The 20,052-nt window shown below is 38.3% G+C and overlaps 1 protein-coding gene across 4 annotated transcripts in view; it reads right to left on the bottom strand.

Annotated features, from left to right (window-relative positions):
- LOC122816538 (ubiquitin carboxyl-terminal hydrolase 22-A) overlaps nt 1-20,052 on the bottom strand; it is a 2,071,246-nt gene that overhangs the window by 1,491,342 nt on the left and 559,852 nt on the right. For all 4 annotated transcript variants that reach the window (XM_044089386.1, XM_044089387.1, XM_044089389.1 and 1 more), the window contains one exon: nt 13,179-13,311. In XM_044089386.1, the coding sequence (XP_043945321.1) occupies nt 13,179-13,311 (133 nt within the window). The remainder of the gene's footprint in view (nt 1-13,178; nt 13,312-20,052) is intronic.

Here is a 20,052-nt window from a genome sequence, read left to right as displayed (position 1 = left end):
TTTAGTTCTCAATATATGGAACTTTTAATAGACTTTTTTTCACCTATTGAAGCTGACTTAAAAGCACAGATTATTGATCTTGAAACAAAAATCACTGACAATTTTTCTTGTGATATTACATTCAACAAAATGAGTCAACTACAGGATAATATAGCTGCTTATGAGAAGAAACTGCAGTCTATTAAGTTATCTAAACTTAATAGAGATAAAACCGACTTTGCAAGAAACAATGTCTTTTCTTGGCCGAAAGAAGTTAAAACTACATCTATTCAAAGTAATGGTCCCTTTAATGCAAATACTGCATCGCAGGGAAACACGACTGGCTCCTCTGGTCCTGTTTCCGGTTCTATGAATGATCGGGGAGTTATGGCGCCCGTATCTACAAATGCTACAGAAGTGGAACCAGGTTTGCAAATTCCTGTTACTTCGGCAGTTCCTACTACTACAGACGATCGGGGAGTTGTGGCGCCCGTATCTACGAACGCTATGCAAGCAGAACCAGGTATGCAACCTTCTTTTACTGCTTTTAGCAGTTTGGAGACTTCCTTTACCACTGACAAGTTTATTAATGATGTGTGTCCCACTTACGCATCAGCAGTAATGCCTTCAACTTCAAATGTATCTGTAGTTAATAATACTCAAGGGCAAGAACTAAACAAGGAAACGAGTGTTTTTTTAAAGACAAAGAAGGGGGACTACTCTTTGAGAACAGCCCTGCCGTACAGTGCTCGGTCGAAGAGCTTTACACACAACGGCAAGACATTCAAGAGCCAGCACATGGATGTGATAGCTCATCAATCCAAAAAGAAACGCATGTAGTCTCAGACTTAGTTATAAATATTTCTTCTTTTGTGTTAAATAGTGAACAGCTTAGTGTTCTTAATAAAGGTTTATCCTTTATTCCTGCAAGGAGGGCCGACCCAGCAGAAATGTTGAAGGACTTAAGACTACTTGGCAGAAGTCTTTCCCTGAAGTGTTTGTTTCCTACAGATACTACTGCACGTAATAAAGGACATAATATATACAAAAAACCTAGTACCTTTGTTCCAGCTTTACCAACAGGTATTCAACGATTCATAGATGTATGTGAAATTGCTTTTAGAGAATTAAACAACTTAACTGATACTAGTATGTCATTTTATAACTTGACAGTAGATGAACACAGAGCCCTGCAAGAATTACAAAATATACATTCAATAGTTATTAAGCAGGCAGATAAAGGAGGCGGTATACTGTTAATGGACAAGGATTTATATGTCACACAAATGGAGAAACTTTTACTTGATACGCATACATATCAATGCATCTCCAAGCCTACTGTTAACGCTATTATAGATAAAGTTTCTTTTTTAATTTTTGATTTACTAATCACGAATTTAATAGATGATTCACTTTTTAAGTATTTTAATGTGTATAAACCACTTGTTCCCAGGGTATATGGCCTACCAAAAATACACAAAAATTTGTTATCTCCACCCATGCTTCCTATTGTTTCAGGCACTGGGTGGTGTACTGAACCTCTCTCTATTTATGTAGAGGGATGTTTGCATGGTTTGTTGGCAAACTGCCATACAATATTGAAGGATACAAAGATGTTTTTACAAAGGCTTTATGATAGAATGGAAAGTGTTGATGTTAATGAGAATTTTGTCCTTGTTACATTAGACATTGAATCCTTATTCACTAGTATACCTAACACCTGGGGTGTTGACAGCGTTAGGGATTTTCTTTATGTGAATAAGTGTTTCACCAACACTAAGATACAGTTGATTTGTAGTCTCTTAGAGATTATCCTACAGAGCAACATTGCTATGTTCCAGGAGCAATTCTTTTTGCAGAAAGTTGGCGTGGCCATGGGCACTGCATGTGCAAATAGCTACGCCAACTTGGCTTTGGTCAGCTGGGAAGAGCAAAATGTGTTGTCAAACAATAATCCATTCTTTGGACAAATACTTTGGTACGTCCGCTTTGTAGATGACGTGTTTATGCTGTGGAGAGGCCCTGGTATTGATTTGGCACAGTTTGTGGAATATTTGCATTCAACTACTGATTTTTTAAGGTTCACTTACCATACTTCCAACACTGACATCAGTTTCCTTGATGTGCAGATTAGTAAATCTGTTTTAAATAGTCTTTGCAGTAATATTTATTTTAAACCCACTAGAAAAAATACTCATTTGTACAAATCTAGTATGCACCCTAGACACGTTCCTAGGAACGTGCTCAAGGGTCAGGTTTTTAGAACACTGCGACTGCATAGCAGAGATGAAGATGCAGTAGTTGCCCTATCTAATTTAAAAACAGAATTTTTACATAGGGGATACTCGCTTGCAGACATTGAACAGACTATCTCTAATGCCTGGAAGCTGAGAAGCACTAGATGTAAACCTTATTTTAATGCTGGTGATGCTGTTGACAATACAAGATATACCAACAGAACTAGTAATGATTTTAGAGTGGTGTTTCAGTTTTCCAGTAACATCAATCAATACTTAGATGTACTAAGCATTGGTATTTGCTACAAGAAGTGCCTGGACTGGTAGACAAGGTCGGACATTCTCCTATTTTTAGTTTTAGAAATAATAAATCCCTTAAACAACATCTATGTCATGGTGAATTATCTAGAACTATTATTAGATCCAATCGGCATGGTACTTTTCCATGCAGGAATTGCAGTGCTTGTCAATTTATATATAGCAAAAATAAATATGTACATCCTACTAGGAAATTTTCTTTGTACACTAATCAATACACTGATTGCAGATCTACAGATGTGGTCTATTATTGTTTTTGTGTACAATGTCCTGCTTTTATGTAGGAAAACAAATAGAATGCTTAAAGATCGTATTCTAGACCACCTAAGAGATATTAGTAATAATAAACCATCAAATGCTCTAGCCAATCATGTTACGTCCAATGGCCGTTCTCATTCCTTTAAGTTCTTTGTTCTACAACATATTCATAGAAACCCCAGAGGTGGTGACATTGAGAATATCACAGAGGGACATGAACAGAAGTGGATTTTGAAACTTAATGCTGAAAAGTATCCTGGTTTGAATGCTACTACTTCCTTGGTCCCCTTTTTAAAGGCTAGACATCTCAAGCATTAAGATTAGCTGAGTTCTTTCAAAATTAGTCTAATGTATTTAACTATTAGTTTCCAAGTATTCTATTTAATTTTTTCCTGCCTAGTATTTTCCCATGTTTTATAATGATTTTATGAGTTTTTTAAGTGCTTTCTCATGTATAGTATTTGATTCCTTCTTGTACAATGTTTTTAAACAATGTTTTTAGGCAATGCTTTTTCAGTTTGAGCATGAGGCTTAATTGTTTTTCACTGCTACTTAATCAGTGTGATTTTTATTGATTAATTGGCATTTTAGAATCTCTATTTAAACCTGTGCATTTTTTACTGTGGTGTCTGATGAAGCAACTTTGGTTGTGAAAGCGCTTACCACTTTGTACTTTGCTGTGATTAAACGTCTGCTGTGTGTTATCTTGGTGCATTTTTTACTTTTTACCTTTCATTTGGATTTATTTCTGCACCAAGGTTTTACCCAACACAGTTTCTTTGGTTTTCTGTTTCTAGTATCTGTCTGGCTTAACAGGTGGAGGAGGTAAAGAGTCGGGAGACAGGCCGGACTCTGAAAAGACATCTACAATGTCTAGAACAGGAGGAATAGCAAGAGGTCTGTGCTGAGGAAGTAAAAGAAAGTCTCTGAGCCTTTTCTTAGAATCGGAATAATCTTGGCTCTCCCAGTGGAAAAGCTCCCTCATGGTATGCAAGGTTTCCCCAAATGAATAATCCTCAGGAGGAGAAGCTGAAGGAATAGATTTCAGCATCAGAATCCTCATAGAGAGGAATAGAGTATCCCTGTTCTGAAGTGGAGTCAGAGGAAATGGAAACCTGATCAGAGGAATCATATTCAGTGTCTTGCCTAGGCCTCTTATCAGGAGGGGGGGTGGGAGCCCCTGATCAAAGTAATTAGGTTTTCGGCCATTTTGAGCATCTGTTTCTTAGGCATGGAAGTCTGTCCTAGAGAATGCTGTACTTGTTTTCTTGTCTTTAAAACTGTCTTAGTCTTTGATGCTGAAGTTGGCTTGATATAAAACTGTGTAGGTCTGAAAATACCCTCAGAAGCCGATGCCTGCTCAGCGGCTCCGGTCCCATCTGAGGGATTAGTTTCCGAAGGCCCAGTACCTTGAGTATCCAGAGTCCTAGCTGTCTCCACGTGGGAGCTGGAGGCAGCCTGTGGCTCTGAGGTAGCAGGTGTCAGGAGCTGTGAAAGCGCCTCACTGAGAACCGGCGACTGGCCTAGAAGAGGCTTCATCGTCGGTTTTGGACCTCGGATGCCTGTCCTTTTCTTTTTCTTTGCGCTTTTTATGAACTCCGGTCATCGGCTGTTCCGACGGCATTATGTAGTTAAACCTAAAGCCAAAGTAATTTGTTTGTGTCTTTTGGCTTTTCCCGGTTAGGGGTTGTCACAGTGGAACTCCGGTCCACTAATGATTGGCAGTAGATTTTTACGTACTGGCTTGCCGGGCTTAACGCACGCATGTCGCTACACAGAAGACGCTCTAATTGAGAATCGAATGGGCAATGTCTGAGGCGACAACGCTACCGCAGCACCACCACCACCTTCAGCCAAAGTAATGAAAAGCAAAATTGTACCGATGCTTAATAGTGCGTTGGTTAAATCTAGCACAAAACCGACAACTAGCAACGTTGTGGTCAGGGCCTAGGCAAGGAATACAGTAAGAGTGAAAATCCTTATGAGGTATTTGCTTCCCACAAGAAATACAATTGTTAACTTTTTCTGACATCGGCCTGGAGCAAGAAAAAAGTTTCCCCAATGGGGTATTTAGCTTTATTGAAGACTTCGGATCTGAAATTCAATTTCAAAAACCTCAGGAGTCGGCCGACCAGCACTTGCAAACTGTTTTTGTTTTGGGCACCACGCGGCAAGAAAGACTGAAGAAAATGGCGTCGGCTGCATCTTTTATACCCCTGGAGCACTGATATCAGGGAAGAGGCAACAGCAACCGACGCCAGACCAAGACTTTGGAATTCAGGCCGACTGCGGGTAGCCTGCTAGCAGGATAACCCAAGTGTAATGACTGCAACGGTGAAACACAAACATCCACAGAATTCTTTTCTTTGATTTTTCAGCAGAGAATGAGGAAAAAAAAACATCTGTCTTAGCTTTACCTCCAGCGGATAAGCCTTCACCAAAGGCTGAAGAGAGAAGTCCTTTTAAAATAAGTTTATTCCACCTTTCCACTAAAGCGCAGTGGTTGAAGGCATGGTAGATGCTGCAATCCTTCTGTAAATGGTGAGGACCAAGACAATATGCACACAGTAAATGAAAATCTGAAGAGGGAATTTTATGGCCACACTTCTGGCATTTTTTTGAAGCCAGAGGGGCCTTTACCCTTGCCAGCCATGTCAACAAAGAAAACCGCTACATAGATCCGCTAAACAAAGTTCAACCCTCACAAACAAAAAATAAGGAAAGCGAGATAAAAAAAGGATAACATTTTTACTTATATTTTTTACATGTTAAGACTGAAGGAAAAAAGGGAGAGAAAGCATCAACGATGGTTTAGATATGCATAAGCATGTACTGGACAATAGAAACTACAACAGAGAGGGGGCAGGGGAACTATCAGGAATGTAGAGGGATAAGGTATTAGTGATGGTACTGGCAGAAATACACTAACTGTAAGAAGAAATCGAAAGAGAAATGAAATGGGAAAAACAATACTATAAAAAAAAAATGAAAAAAAAATTACCTAAACCCACTAGCATTCAAGAGTAGAAGCTAGACGGAATGTTTCAGAAAGTGGCACACGAGATCTGGGGTAACAGAGAGTGGGATTCTGGGTAGAGGTGAAGCTTGAGAGTTTCTGGCTGACACAAGCTGTAGTAATGACTGAGTCGATTCAGAGATCGGTACCAAACCCAACGGTCAAGGATAAAATGAAGACTGACATCATAACATTTACCTTTTCCTTGTACGTGGCACTCTTGGGGTTGGATTACAAAGAAGGAAAAAAAAGCATTCCTTTGCATTTGGGCACTGCTGCCTTTTAAACAACATATCATTTGCATATACACAGGAAGTGTCCCTTGGTAAATGAATGATCCCATTCACTGCTATGTCAGAAAATGGGAATGGGCTTCCTGTGTCCTACACTTAAAGATGCTGCATGTTGGGGAAGTATTTAGAACTCTTCCAGGGACCAGATCTCAAGTATTAGTCATAATATCTTTTTTTCCTAATTCTCCTTATTTACAGAAAAACGTGCCCATCTCCTTATAACAGAAAAGCAGCTTGAATCAAGAGTGTCCCATTTTTGATGTTCTTCATTTCTTTAAGGTGACCAGGTAGTTGCAATAGGGCAGAGTTGTTTTTTTTTTCCCCAAGGAGACTTGAGGAGAAATCTCTCACAAACAGTTGGAACTTGGTCTGCCACTTCTCAAAAGATGTAGTGCAAAATAATATGGTACTCACATAAGTAGTTATATTTCTATACAGCACATTAGAAGCAGAGAGGAAACCTTCAAAATGTAAAACGGTATATAGAGTACTTGAAAAAATATTAACCTTTACTACACGCAACCACAATTAAATACTATCCTTTACTACATATAACAACAATTAAATATTAAACAGTATACAGAAACAGGATCCGGTACAATAAAGGTACAGTGTGTACAGTAACTGCATATTAAATTCATACAATATATGTTTCTGGTTTTAATATTTCAATACAACCTAATTGGAATGCAGTTTTTTAACTACTTAACAATTGATTTATGCTTACCCATGTGCAGATTAGTTCAAAATATTAAAATATTTAAAAGACTACTGTGAAGTGACCAAAGTATGGTGTGCATGTATAAGTATTTTGGTTCACTACATCTTACAAGTATTGAATTAAACTATATGAATGAACTACATAAACACACTACGCACACTTTTATACTTTACAAGTATAAACTACACCATTTGTACATTTTAGGCATGCTACATTACCCTATTCATGGCATCAAATTTTATTTAACAAAATCAGGCACGGCTTCGTAAATGGATAAATATGAAGGATGAATTTTTGTACAAATACAAGTGTCATTTACGAAGAGACTAGATAAAAGTAAAAAGTGGTTAAGATTCATGTTTTTTAAAATGGAATGTTTTTTCAAAACGGAACAGATATTTTTCATGCTGCTTTGTCAGTGTACACACATAATTACTTGATTGATTAATGATTTAATTGATTAATGACTTCAATTGGTGCATTATACTGTGTATATAAGAGAAACTGGTTCTGTTTAATTTATTCTGAGGAAGTCTCCGGGTGCGGAGACGAAAGCGCTTAATGTTTGACCTAAGGAACTATTTGCACTTTGTACCAACTGGAATTTAGTTGTGTTTTGGCTTGTTTTTACCTTTCGGACATTAAACTTTTGTCAACCTAGTTCAACGGGCTGCTGGCTATCTATTTTGGACAACCTTTACTGTACCGGATCCTGTTTCTGTATACTGTTTAACAATTAAATATTATCCTTTACTACATACAACCACAATTAAATATTATCCTTTACTACATACAACCACAATTAAATATTATCCTTTACTACATACAACCACAATTAAATATGATCCTTTACTACATACAACCACAATTAAATATTAACCTTTACTACATACAACCACAATTAAATATTATCCTTTACTACATACAACCACAATTAAATACCATCCTTTACTACATACAACCACAATTAAATACTATCCTTTACTACATACAACCACAATTAAATATTATCCTTTACTACATACAACCACAATTAAATACTATCCTTTACTACATACAACCACAATTAAATACTATCCTTTACTACATACAACCACAAAATACTATCCTTTACTACATACAACCACAATTAAATATTATCCTTTACTACATACAGCCACAATTAAATATTATCCTTTTCTACATACAGACAACTGTGACCTAAATGACTAGCCTACTGAATAACTACAAAGCACTGCGAAGGAAAAAGTGTGGTGAGGCAGGGTAGGTAGTAATGTAACCACAGTATAGATGAAGCTGGACTGGTATGGAGTAGGAGGAGAAAGAAATACAGGAGAAAGGTAGACTGGCATGGCGTAGGAGGAGAAACAAATACAAGAGAAAACTGATGAATAGCTCGGTCTTCACCTCATAGCCAATAGTATGTATAAAAAGTCAAACTGCCACAGTAGAAGGACAATTCTTTATTGCAAGGACAAAGTGAGCGCTTTCATCAGACTTGATAAAACATCCCATGCCTTCCTTGATATATACTTTCAAAGTGACCAATAAGACAAACAAATATTTATATCAGATTCAATTAATTTAAAAATAGTAGAAAAAAACATAAACAGACATAAAACTGTTAAAAACAGTATGCAAGTTCAAATGTGAATGCCTATAGAACCATGTAGAAGGGAATTAGTGCTTTAAGGCTCTTGCCTTTAAAAATGGTTTTAAAGAAACAGTTTCATTAATGCCTGGGGGTTTTGTCTGCATTTAGTTGCAGAATCTATTTTTGCTCAGCCTCTTCTGTTATGTTTCTAATGTCACCCCCTCTGACATTTTCTTCCAGAACTTCTAAAACTAAAAATTTAAAAACATGGTGCATCCCTTCAGCTTCTATGTGTGTTAGCTAGGGCACTACACTCCTTTTTGTTTACTATGTCCCTCATATGTTCGAAAATGCATTCTTTGAGCATTCTATTAGTCTTGCCCACATAAAAAAAACTTTACAATATTGGCAAAAGCTCAGATAAACTATTTTTCAAGTTGTGCAGTCTGAATAGAAATTAAATTAGATTCTAAACTTTTGCTGTCGATGTACAAAAGTGCTACATGAGAAAATGTACTTATGAGCTCTGCAGTTCCTGCACATATATGTCCCTATCCTATCTGATGCGTTCAGGGACTTATGTGTTTGGGTTTTATAACATAACTGCCTTTTAAGTGATGTTTTTGTTTGTAAATGAGAAGTGAGGTCCAGGGTCTATGACGCCTTCAAGTTCTTTAGTGGCTAGCAATATGTTCCAGTTCTTCCTAAATATATCACAAAATTGACTGACATCACTTGCATATGTAAGGGGGAACCAGAGTTTCTCTTCCCTGGAGTCAGTTTCTGGGTTATCTGTTGTAGTTTGTTCTGAGAAGTAAGGTCTACCCTTCCCTTGACGTTCTTGATATACTCCTTCTATGGTGGTGTCTATTTCTGTATGGTTATATCCTCTAACAAGTAGTTCTCCTCTTAACACTTCCATGGACCTCTCCAACTCATCATTTTTACTATGTAATCTTGAGGCTCTCAGGAACTGCCCCTTTCATAACGTTTTTGCTAACATGTCTTGGATGCATGCTGTTTTTATGTAATATGGAATTCTTTCTACTTGGTTTTCTATACAGGCTAGTAGCCATCTGCCCCATTTCTGATTTTTTTCACTAGAACATCAAGGAACCAATTCTGATTTTTTCACTAGAACATCAAGGAATTCTATCTGTTCATTTGAGTACTGACAGGTAAATTTTAAAAATGGTGTTGTTGCGTGTAGGTACTCTTAAGACTCTACCCAGCATCTCTGCTGAGTTTTCCCATAGAAAAAACATGTCATCCACAGAACGTGCATACTACAGAACATATTTGTTAAATTCATTCTCCCCTGTAATAGAAATGTTTCTTCCCATTGGACTAAAGTTAGGTTGGCGTAGCTGTTTGCACAAGCTGTGCCCATAGCTACGCCAGCCTTTTGTAGGTAAAAATCATCTTTAAAGACAAAAACATTATTGTCCAAAATTATTTCAAGAAGACTGCATAACAGTTTCACTGTATCATTAGAGAAAACACATTTAGAACATAGCAAGCTCCTAATATTCTCTATTCCCCGCGGATTTGGAATCACCGTAAAAAGTGATGCAATATCTAAGGTTACAAGCAGACATTCTTTATCGAAATTGTCTTTCTATACAATGTTTGGAGATAAAGATTTTGTGTCTTTCAGTACCGTTTCACACTTTTCAAGCACTGGATGAAGATTATTCTCTACATATATTGACATGGCTTCTGTTGCCCAACCTCTACTAGACACTATAGGTCTCATATGTTGACATATGATATCTTTATGTACTTTGGGAAGGCCATATATAACTGGAATGGTGGGAGTTTCTACATTAAAATACTTAAATAAATCCTCTGTTATCAAATTTGTAGTCAGCAAGTCAAACAGAACAGCAATCCTGTCCATAACAAATTTAACTATATTTACTGAGATACAGGCATAGGTTTCATGGTCGTTCAGTACTTTCATCATTTGCTGGATGTAAAATTCGCTATCGATAATCACAATTCCCCCTCCTTTATCTGCAGGTCTAATTTCCAATGAATGCATTTCCCTCAGGTCATGTAGAGCATCAGATTCTTCTTTACTCAAGTTATAAAAGACAGCTCTTCTATATGAATTAAATGCTTCCCTTATTTGCTTCTCACATACTGATACATAGGCTTCTACCACAGGATGTAATTTAGGTACAACGGTACTAGGTTTTTTAAAAATATTCACACTGTCAGTCATCTGTCCTTTAAACATAGTTTTTAAAGTTAAGTTGCGACCAAATAACTTTAAGTTCTTTAAAAATGTCAACTAACGCAGTTCTCTGGGTTGGAATAAATGACAGCCCTTTACTCAAAAGTGACATATGTGCATCAGTTAGTGTTAAAGTTGACAAACCCCCAGGCATTAATGAAACTTTCTTTGAAATCATTTTTAAAGCCAAGAGCCTTAAAGCACTAATTCCCTTCTACATGGTTCTATAGGCATTCACATTTGAACTTGCATACTGTTTTTAACAGTTTTATGTCTATTTATGTTTTTTTCTACCATTTGTAAATTAATTGAATCTGATATAAATATTTGTTTGTCTTAACTGATTGGTCACTTTGAAAGTATATATATCAAGGAAGGCATGGGATGTTTTACCAAGTCTGATGAAGCGACCTGGAAGATCGTAAAAGCGCTCACTTTCTCCTTGCAATAAAGAATTTTCCTTCTACTGTGGCAGTTCGACTTTTTATACATACTAATAAAAACCGGTACAAACAGTGGCAAGAGTACCAACAGGGTGGCACAATGCTACCTCAAATATTAAGTGAGCCAGTAGCTTTAATAGTATGTCCTTAATCCATTGGTTTAATCGACTCCTTATACAGATGGTAATGCAATTAATTCAGTAATACTGAAATGGAAACAACTCCTTATACAGATGGCAATGCAATTAATTCAGTAATACTGAAATGGAAACAGCAGCACATCTCAATGCTGGCTGTGATGTACTTAAGGCTAAGGGTCTATTTACTGAAAGGCACAACAATGTTGCACAATTTCTGTGCTGTAGAATTGTGCAAACATTTAAGTATCTGAGTAGCAATGGCAAGATGTACTACTTAAATGAAGCTCTGATTACATGCACCCATCCAATACCAATAGCTAAAAGTATAAGCAAGGAAAACAGATACAGTAGCCAAAGGCCAAAAGTATAATTTAATCAATGAAAAAGAGCTATATCCTGTGATTATAGTGTCCTATGTATGGAGAGAGAGAAAGTCATTGGACACCAAGTTTTGCAAGCAGAATCTACAGCAATGAGGGTTAAAAACGCCCAAACAGTTCAAACAGTAGTAGAATCACCAAGCCCAATAAAAAAAAATATTTTCAAGCATACTTAAATATGCTGCCCTTGCACGTAACCCCATATGAAGTGCAAGAGGCAGCAATTCTACACATATTGCAGGTGTTGACTGAAGCTACACTAATTTCTTAACAATAATCATACCCAGATGCAGGAATGGGGTCCACTCCTACCAAAACACTTGAAGAAATTAAAAAAAATGGAAGGCTGCATGACTAAATTTGGCAGGGTAGGAAGTTTCGTAGCCATGCAACAAGGATCCTTAAAGACATGTATCACCTCTTCTGTTATGCACAATGGACTATCGCAAGTCTGTCATCAGTGGCTCTAAAATAGTTTGTGGTTTGTACCAGTACACAATACTTCCTAATCACAAATCACACAGATAAACGTGACTTACAAGCTAGCCTAGAAGAATAGCCACACTACTGTAGGCAACCTCAAATTTCTAAGGTGCCACGTGTATAAGAGTAGGCAAGATGATGTTTCCAGATATCAGGCAAGGACTTAAGTTAATCTGGCTTCCACCAGCTGTTTCATCAGTAAGGCAGACCTTCAAGCTAACTGATACTGCCTGCCTGGATGCAACTGCAGAAGAACTTACTATCAGCTCGGTGGAAATCTGTGTGTATTTTGGAAGACAAACCTCTCTCCTATGTTTGTTTACTAATAGCAGTTGCAATCAATGATGAGGTTAATTTTCAGCAGGACAGTTCTATCTTTATTTTTATGAAATACAAACTCCATCCTAAATGGATGAACAGGATATCCTGTAATACAGTTATGCAATCTTATCTGGAAGTCACATCATGTCTTGCAGTAGTTGAATTAGTTTTGTTCTTTGATGGAACACTGACCAACTAAAGAATGGATTCATGTTGTGAGTAAAGTATACAGCTACCTGTGAAGATAAAGAAAGCCTTGTACAATATAAGGTACATTATGGCATTCTTTGTCTACAAAATCATTACCATCAATAAAAAGTATCCCCTAGGCTAAAGCATCTGCACTGTAAGCTGAATCAATAATACAAAAGCAGCCAATATCTGCATATGGGACTGCCCAAATTAGTAAGTGTAAATATCAGAATGACAGGTTAAACAAAGTCATCAGAAGGACGTATACTGAACACAGTTTCCCAGGACTCAAACAATATGTGATTATGACAAGATGCAACCTCGTTGCAACTGTTCTATGAATGCTCTGGACCTCAGTAGAGTGTCTTCCCAAAAAGGGTACAGTATTTTGGAATATGAGGGAAACAAGTAAAGCATTGTTCGACTTCTGCAAATGGAGAACTGGCATTTCATAAAACTTATCTAGAAACCAGTGACTCAACTGAAGAGCAGCTTTTCCATTAATTCAAAGTAAAATTTTCCCAAGGAACAAAACTAAACAAAATTCACTGTAGACTGCCTTACCTAAGTTGTGGCGTTTTGTCTTTGCGTGCTCGTGAATGTGTTTCTTTGTAAAGCACCCAAAAAATACACAGTAAAGGCAAGAGTGCAATCTGTTCAGATGGGCACCACACATGTGACAGATGCAGGATTTGGCCTGAAATAAAGAAAAGTGAAAGCATTAGACAATGACCTATACCATGCAGCACAAATTGTACACTTTAGAGAGTATCAAAAGCAATTCCTGACTAAGTTAGGTGTCATGCAGTGGTATTATACCATCCCCTGGTACCAAAGAAATGGACAGGTCAATGTGAAACAGCACGTACACATGAGGAATTTCTTTTAAACTTGACATCGGCAGTCTTAAACTTCTACGATTGCTTTTCTTATAACCACCAGATAAATAAGTTCTTTCTCAGATTTGCAGCTACATCTGAACAATTCATTCGCAGGTAGGCATTAATTCTAAAGAAACATTTTATTTGGAAACAGTGCATTTTGGGGATTCCAGCAAATGTCAGATCAGGGACCTCATGGATTTTCAGTCTAAGTATCACCCTGCCACTGCCATTCCTTCTAAGCAGCCTTTTAATTCATGCTGTAAAAATTTAGGAGTAGTACGCATATACTGAACTGTAGCTACAATGCTCTAACAATTTCGCAGACCTGTATACCACACTATGTTGGCTCTTTTCACAGAGGAACATTGGCAGTGCCTAGCATTTAATTGCAATGATGATAAATTACAACAGTACATGGATGACCTTAGATGAAACACAGCTCTAAACAAAGGGCTGCATGGTGCCCCCCCACCACCCCACACAACCCCTGCTTCCCCCATCCAGGGCTTCCCAAACCAAACACATTACTTTTTTCTCCCCTTTTCTCACATTTTGACTTGTACTCCAGATTTTTAATAAGCCATGGCTTGCACTTTATTTATTTTACTACATTTTCAACCAATGATGGCTTGTACAAAATTTATGATCAAGAAAAGAAATTCAGTGTTGCTTTTCAACTTCACTTTTCTTTACATCCTTTCAACATACCTTACCTGGCCAATACAGCAAAGTAATACCTTTGCAGGAAATATTTCAACTAAGCTAGAGGTCTGGGGGCTACCAGGCCCCAGATGTGATAGGATTATAGATGCTCTGAGATACATTTTAGAGCTTTTTCTCAACCTTTTGATCTACTGGTGGCCTGGACAAAATATAATGAGTAAGAAAGTAATTTCAAGTCTTTATTTCTTTCTAGGAAGACACAAGTTGCGCCAATGGCTTATTGTTCAAAACTGAAAAAATAGTAGCTCACAACAAAACAAGACAAAGGTTTGACAGATTATAAACTATATCTGAGAATACTGCCCACTACCCCCCAAAAATGAAATCTGTATATTTCTCTGGCATTAAATTTGGATGAAAGCAGAGGCAATAGTCCTCTATTTCAAGTGACGCTGTCATACATACACATAGGATGCTTCCTCACTCATCCTTAACCCTCAAAGGTAGCCACATGTACATGTACCTGATGTGCGATTGAGAGGAATGTGAAAAATATCACAATACTCCAACTTGTTCTTCTTGGACAGTAAACTGTCCCTACAAAAGATACAGTAACATTTGCATGCCTCTGAGATCTGTAAGGAAAGTAAAATAACCAATAACTACACTGCCCCCAGTCCCAGCACAAGCTATAATGACCTGCAGTGCTCACCTCTGAAGTTTGACTGTGAGGAAAATTATAGTAGTAATGACCAGACCATCCTGAGCCCCCCCCCACACACACACACACAAGCTACAGCACCCTTCTATACACACCTCTGAGCGGGGTTGGTTTTACAATGGGTGCAGTTAAGGGCAAAGGCCACCATTAATTCCATGTCAAAACCTATTGATACAGTCTAAGATATGGAGGTCACCAGACTCCTAGAAGCTCTAAAGGTTTGAAATTTGTGATATTTTATGGCTTATTTTTGAAAGACAATTACTCGCTACTGGTACTTTTTGCTGCTAGCCAGACGAGTTATGTATGTACCCAGATAAATATTCATTTTTTATTTCATACCCACCCACACATCTTCAGGGAAACTGAAGGAATCCAATTCACCTACAAGTCTTTGAGGTGCTGGGGGAAGCCAAAGCATATGGCTAGGCACCCACAGAGACACAGAAGGCATGCTGACTCCATGCAGAAAAAGCCACATCCAAGAACTCAGAGCAAAGCATTGTGAAATGGCAATGCTACTCACCATCCTACTGTGATTTTCACACATGTCCTTTTCCTGCCTAACTACCAAAGATAGCCACCTAACTACCAAAGATAGCCACCTACCATGTGTAAGGTCTATGTCATGACAAACGAAAGAAATTATGAACAGTCTGTTGCTCTTAAATACACTGTAATCAAGTCCCCTCGCACGTTAGCATAATGTCAATGCTGAGGTTTGTGACAGAAAGTGAAAGAAATTATAGCCAGCTTGTTACTTTTACAGTGCAACCCCAACCAGCACCACAAACACACATGCACACAGGCATAAGTCATAACTCACACACAGGCATAAGCCATATCAATATTAGTTTTTACTAATTTCAGTAAACAGCAATACATTGTGCAACGGAATTACTACCACACCAGATTGATGACTGTTGTTTAGCAGTTATCAGAAGCAATGCACAACTGTCACAGTCCAGGTTTTCACAAAATGTCCCTCATTTCACATCATATTTTGCTCTGTCCCTTATAAATATTTTGATTTGTTGGTAAATCATTCAGGATTAGAGGCAGTTTATAATGCCAGACAGTTTCCTAGTTCTTACTGTCCAAAAATGTATGTTGATGCAAAGCATGTTAACTTTTTAAGAGAATTAGAGTAATATTTAAAAAGTGTTCCTGATTTTGAACCTTTATTCTTCCACTATTTTTGACTTGGCCCACAATTCTTGACCACAAAAGGTAAGAGTTATACTAACTGGTGATCTGTCAGTATTTATAAAATTCACTGAAAGAGAAAACCATCCCTGAAGACCAAGAGCATCTGCTTTCTTAAAACCACAGGTAAGCACGGAGATTGGTCATCCGAGCTGTTGACCTCTAGCACTTAACTCGCTCATGTTTATTCACTGATGACTGGCTTTGTCATAACATGTTCATACAACAACCCTGTTTATGATAAAGCTCATAACTGGAGAAAGAACTATCATTTTTCTTCTCATTTCCCCCAACCAGCAGCAGCTTTTGCTGGGCCCCCAAACAGTAAAGGATGATTAGGCCCCCCCCCCCTGCACTTGTGGGTATTGTAGGTGTCTAAAACTAGCTATGACATTTGTAGTGGAGGGAATAGCAACCTGCAGGAATTAAACAAGTCAAGGGCACTACATCACTGGTAAAACATTTAATAAAATTATGAAGCCTGCTACTTGACAAAACCAGACATATCTCTGAATTTAAAAAGAGCAGATGTGAGCCAATCCTTAGTATTCCTTATCCAAAGATGAAGGTTATAATGCCTTCGACATATTTAGACCAGCTACTACACAGACAAGGACTAAAGGTGGAGGTGTCTCAATTTACATTAAAAATAAATACACCTCAAGGCTGGTCAAACAGGACAATGCACTCGAGCTTCTCCATATTCAAATCACCATAGGCAAAATCCCATACTACTTCCCTGCAAGCTATAGGTCCCTCTCTATGACACAGGAAAGAAATAACATACATTTAAACGTACTGGAAACAGTCACCATCCAACCAAATACCATATTCATGGTCTACTTTAATTATCCCCTATTAACTGGGAATCACATATAAAACCAATGTGCAGGCACAGAGATTCCTGGATTTTATAAACTTCCTTGACCAGACTGTAAATACACCGACCAAGGGGTGCAAAAATATTGGATCTGGCCCTCACCAATATGGGAGTGCACTGCACACCCCTAGTGCAATGACTTGTTTGATACAGTCAGACCACAAAATGGTCTTCTTTCAAGTAAAAATAAAATCTAACTTCAGCTAACCATGGAATATTTGGGTTAACTTCCTGCTATTAAGTGATAACCTAGCAAAATTTCAAGCTCCATAAACCCTGAGAACATGGCTGTCTATATGAAACTGTTCCTAGAAACCTTATACAATCATGTTAATAGCTGCATATAGGCATCTGTACCCACCAGGAAGAAGTACAAAACTAACTTGAAAAACAAGCCACTCTTGTGGAATTGCAACATCAGTAGACTTGACAACAGAAGGAAGAAAATCATGGCAACAAGGAGGAGGTGTAGTACCAAACAGGACAAAAGCACATGCAAACAAGGCAAACCTGGAGGACAAATAAAGTCTGCTAAAGCCACATTTCAGGTAAATTTGGCCTCCCTGTCCAAGGACAACCAGAAAGCAACCTTTAATAACCTCAAAAGCAAACAATCGTGTGCAGAGCTCATTGTTAATGGATCCACCTAGATATAGCAAATCTTCTGGCCAACAAATTCAGCTTTAACTTTAGCCCTCTCTCCTACTCAACCTTCGCTCAGAATATAACTTCCCCTACTATCACTAGGGAACAGGTCTCAATGCTCTCTCTAAAGTCAACACTGCTTCAATAGGCCCAGACAAAATCCCAGGATGCCTTCTATACAGCATAAAACATGACCTTTCAAGCCCTCTGGAATTGTTAATTAACTGTAGCCCCCCAACAGGCTTTGTACCACATGAATAGAGAACAGCAACAGTCATCCCTCTGCACAAAGGTGGGCAACCTACAGACCCTTAAGTCCCACTAGTCTCATATGCAAAGCCATGGAAAGAATTACCATTCAAATGATTAATATTGACACAGAAATCCGCAAGACAATGGACTCAACTCAGTTTGGTTTAGTCAAGGGCAGGTCATGCCTACTAAACCTGGTAGACTTCTTTGAGAAGATCAGCAAACCAATGGATGAGTGCAAAAACAAACCAATGGATGAGTGCAAAAACATTCACACTGCCCCCCATGACCTCGCCAAGGCATTTGACAACACCACACATGGGCATTATTGATAAATTCAAGAGATTAGGTATAAACCCTTACATCACAGAGAGGATAGCCAAGCTGGCTCACAAGACAGGACCCAGGAAGTTAGATAGCCAGCTGGCTCACAAGACAGGACCCCGGAAGTTAGAACTGGAGAGTCCACCTCTACAAAGAGGCCAGTCACAAGCAGAGTCCCTTGGGGATCAGTTCTGGGACCACTCCTTTTTGGCATTCACTTCTCTGAAGTCAAGGACAATGTCAAGGGCCTCTGGCTGACTAAATTTGCTGATGACTGTAAATTATGAGCAGTCATAGAATCTCCCACCAGCACAAATGTTCTCCAGTTAGGACCATCACAGATAAATAACTGATGTCAGAGCCATGGACTAAAACTAAATGCCAAGAAATGCAAAACAGTATCCTTCGGGAAGTTATCTACCCCTGGTAACTACCATATTGATAACACAGCCCTAAGAGTTGACCCAGTAGTTAGGACATGCAAACAGTAATCTAGCCTTTGACCATCACGTATCTACAGTAGTGAAACTCATTCTATGTTGCACAACTTATAAACAAAGTTATGGTATCTAGTTTAAAGAGGTCAATGTTTCACTGTATTCAGCATTAATCAGACACATCACTGAGTACATTGCTCCCTTTGGTATGTACCTAACCCAATCACGATCAACAACTGGAACGTTAACAGAAGTTCCTCACACTAAAATAATACAGGGCGTAAGTAATATAACAAGTCTTATGCACACTGCCTCAAGGCCCTATCCCAGTATTCTGTCTCCTACAGGCTGTTGAGGGGAGAGCTATGTCTGGCCAAACAGGGCACTGTAAGACCCCACCCTGAAGGAACTCCTGCATAACCACAAAACAAACAGCACTAGAATAACCCACTCAAGACTCAAACCTTGGCTGTGATAAAAACAGGACATGCTGGAGAGACAGGTACTTAACCCAGACACTACCCTTTCTCTGGAACAGACTCCCCCCACCCATGTGAAGCAGAGTTCCTTCCTAACCCAATTCAAGTGCAAATTGGTCAACTGAATGGGGAATAGGAAATTCATCCCTAGTTTCGCACCTCTCTCTCTAATGGACACAAGCAGCCTGTAAATAGTTCTCTCAAGCCTCTCAACATTTATCATGAACTTGTCAGAGATTTGGGATGCATGGCTAGACTGAATAAAGCCCTTGTGGTCATTTATCTAGTACACACCCCTGAACCTAAAGAGCTATTACCCACCTGGTTTATTAAGTATACAAGATTGTTGTACTAGCTTTTGTTGGTTTGAAAAACATGAAACAAAATACCAAAATAAAATCACTACTATGATCGGGGGCACAAGCAACCAAAGGGTTCACTGGTGTCTAAAATCAGCAATAAAAACAGATGCACCATATTTCTTGATTTCAAGCATTTAACAGTTAGCAATAACTAATGGGCCATATTAACAATGTTTCTTCTACAGTACTAGACAAATCACTTCTCGCCTGCAAAAATATTGCTATATCAGATGGTATCATTACAATGGAATATGTTCACATAGTACAAATTACCATGTGGCATACCCTTAACTGTACCACAAGTAGGAAAAATGTACTACTGTGACTATTAAATCTGCCAGCAATCACAAACAGCACCCTGACTTTATGTAACTGGAAACAGGCTTAATTAGTCACCAGTAGCTACAGCCAACACACTACCACAGTCTGAAAGATGTGATGAACTATAAAATAGTATATTATTTTACTGGCAAGTTTACTGCCATGAAAGCTGATATAAGGCATGCAAACTGGAAAGGCACAACTACCTAATAACACCTACTGAAGCATTATACACATCTGTCAGACACTACTGGAACTTAAATC

The sequence above is a fragment of the Protopterus annectens genome, chromosome 12.part0 (assembly GCF_019279795.1).
Source record: "Protopterus annectens isolate FY-2018-M chromosome 12.part0, PAN1.0, whole genome shotgun sequence".
In the NCBI taxonomy this organism is placed as follows: domain Eukaryota; kingdom Metazoa; phylum Chordata; order Ceratodontiformes; family Protopteridae; genus Protopterus; species Protopterus annectens.
This window is presented reverse-complemented; position numbering and strand designations above follow the sequence as displayed.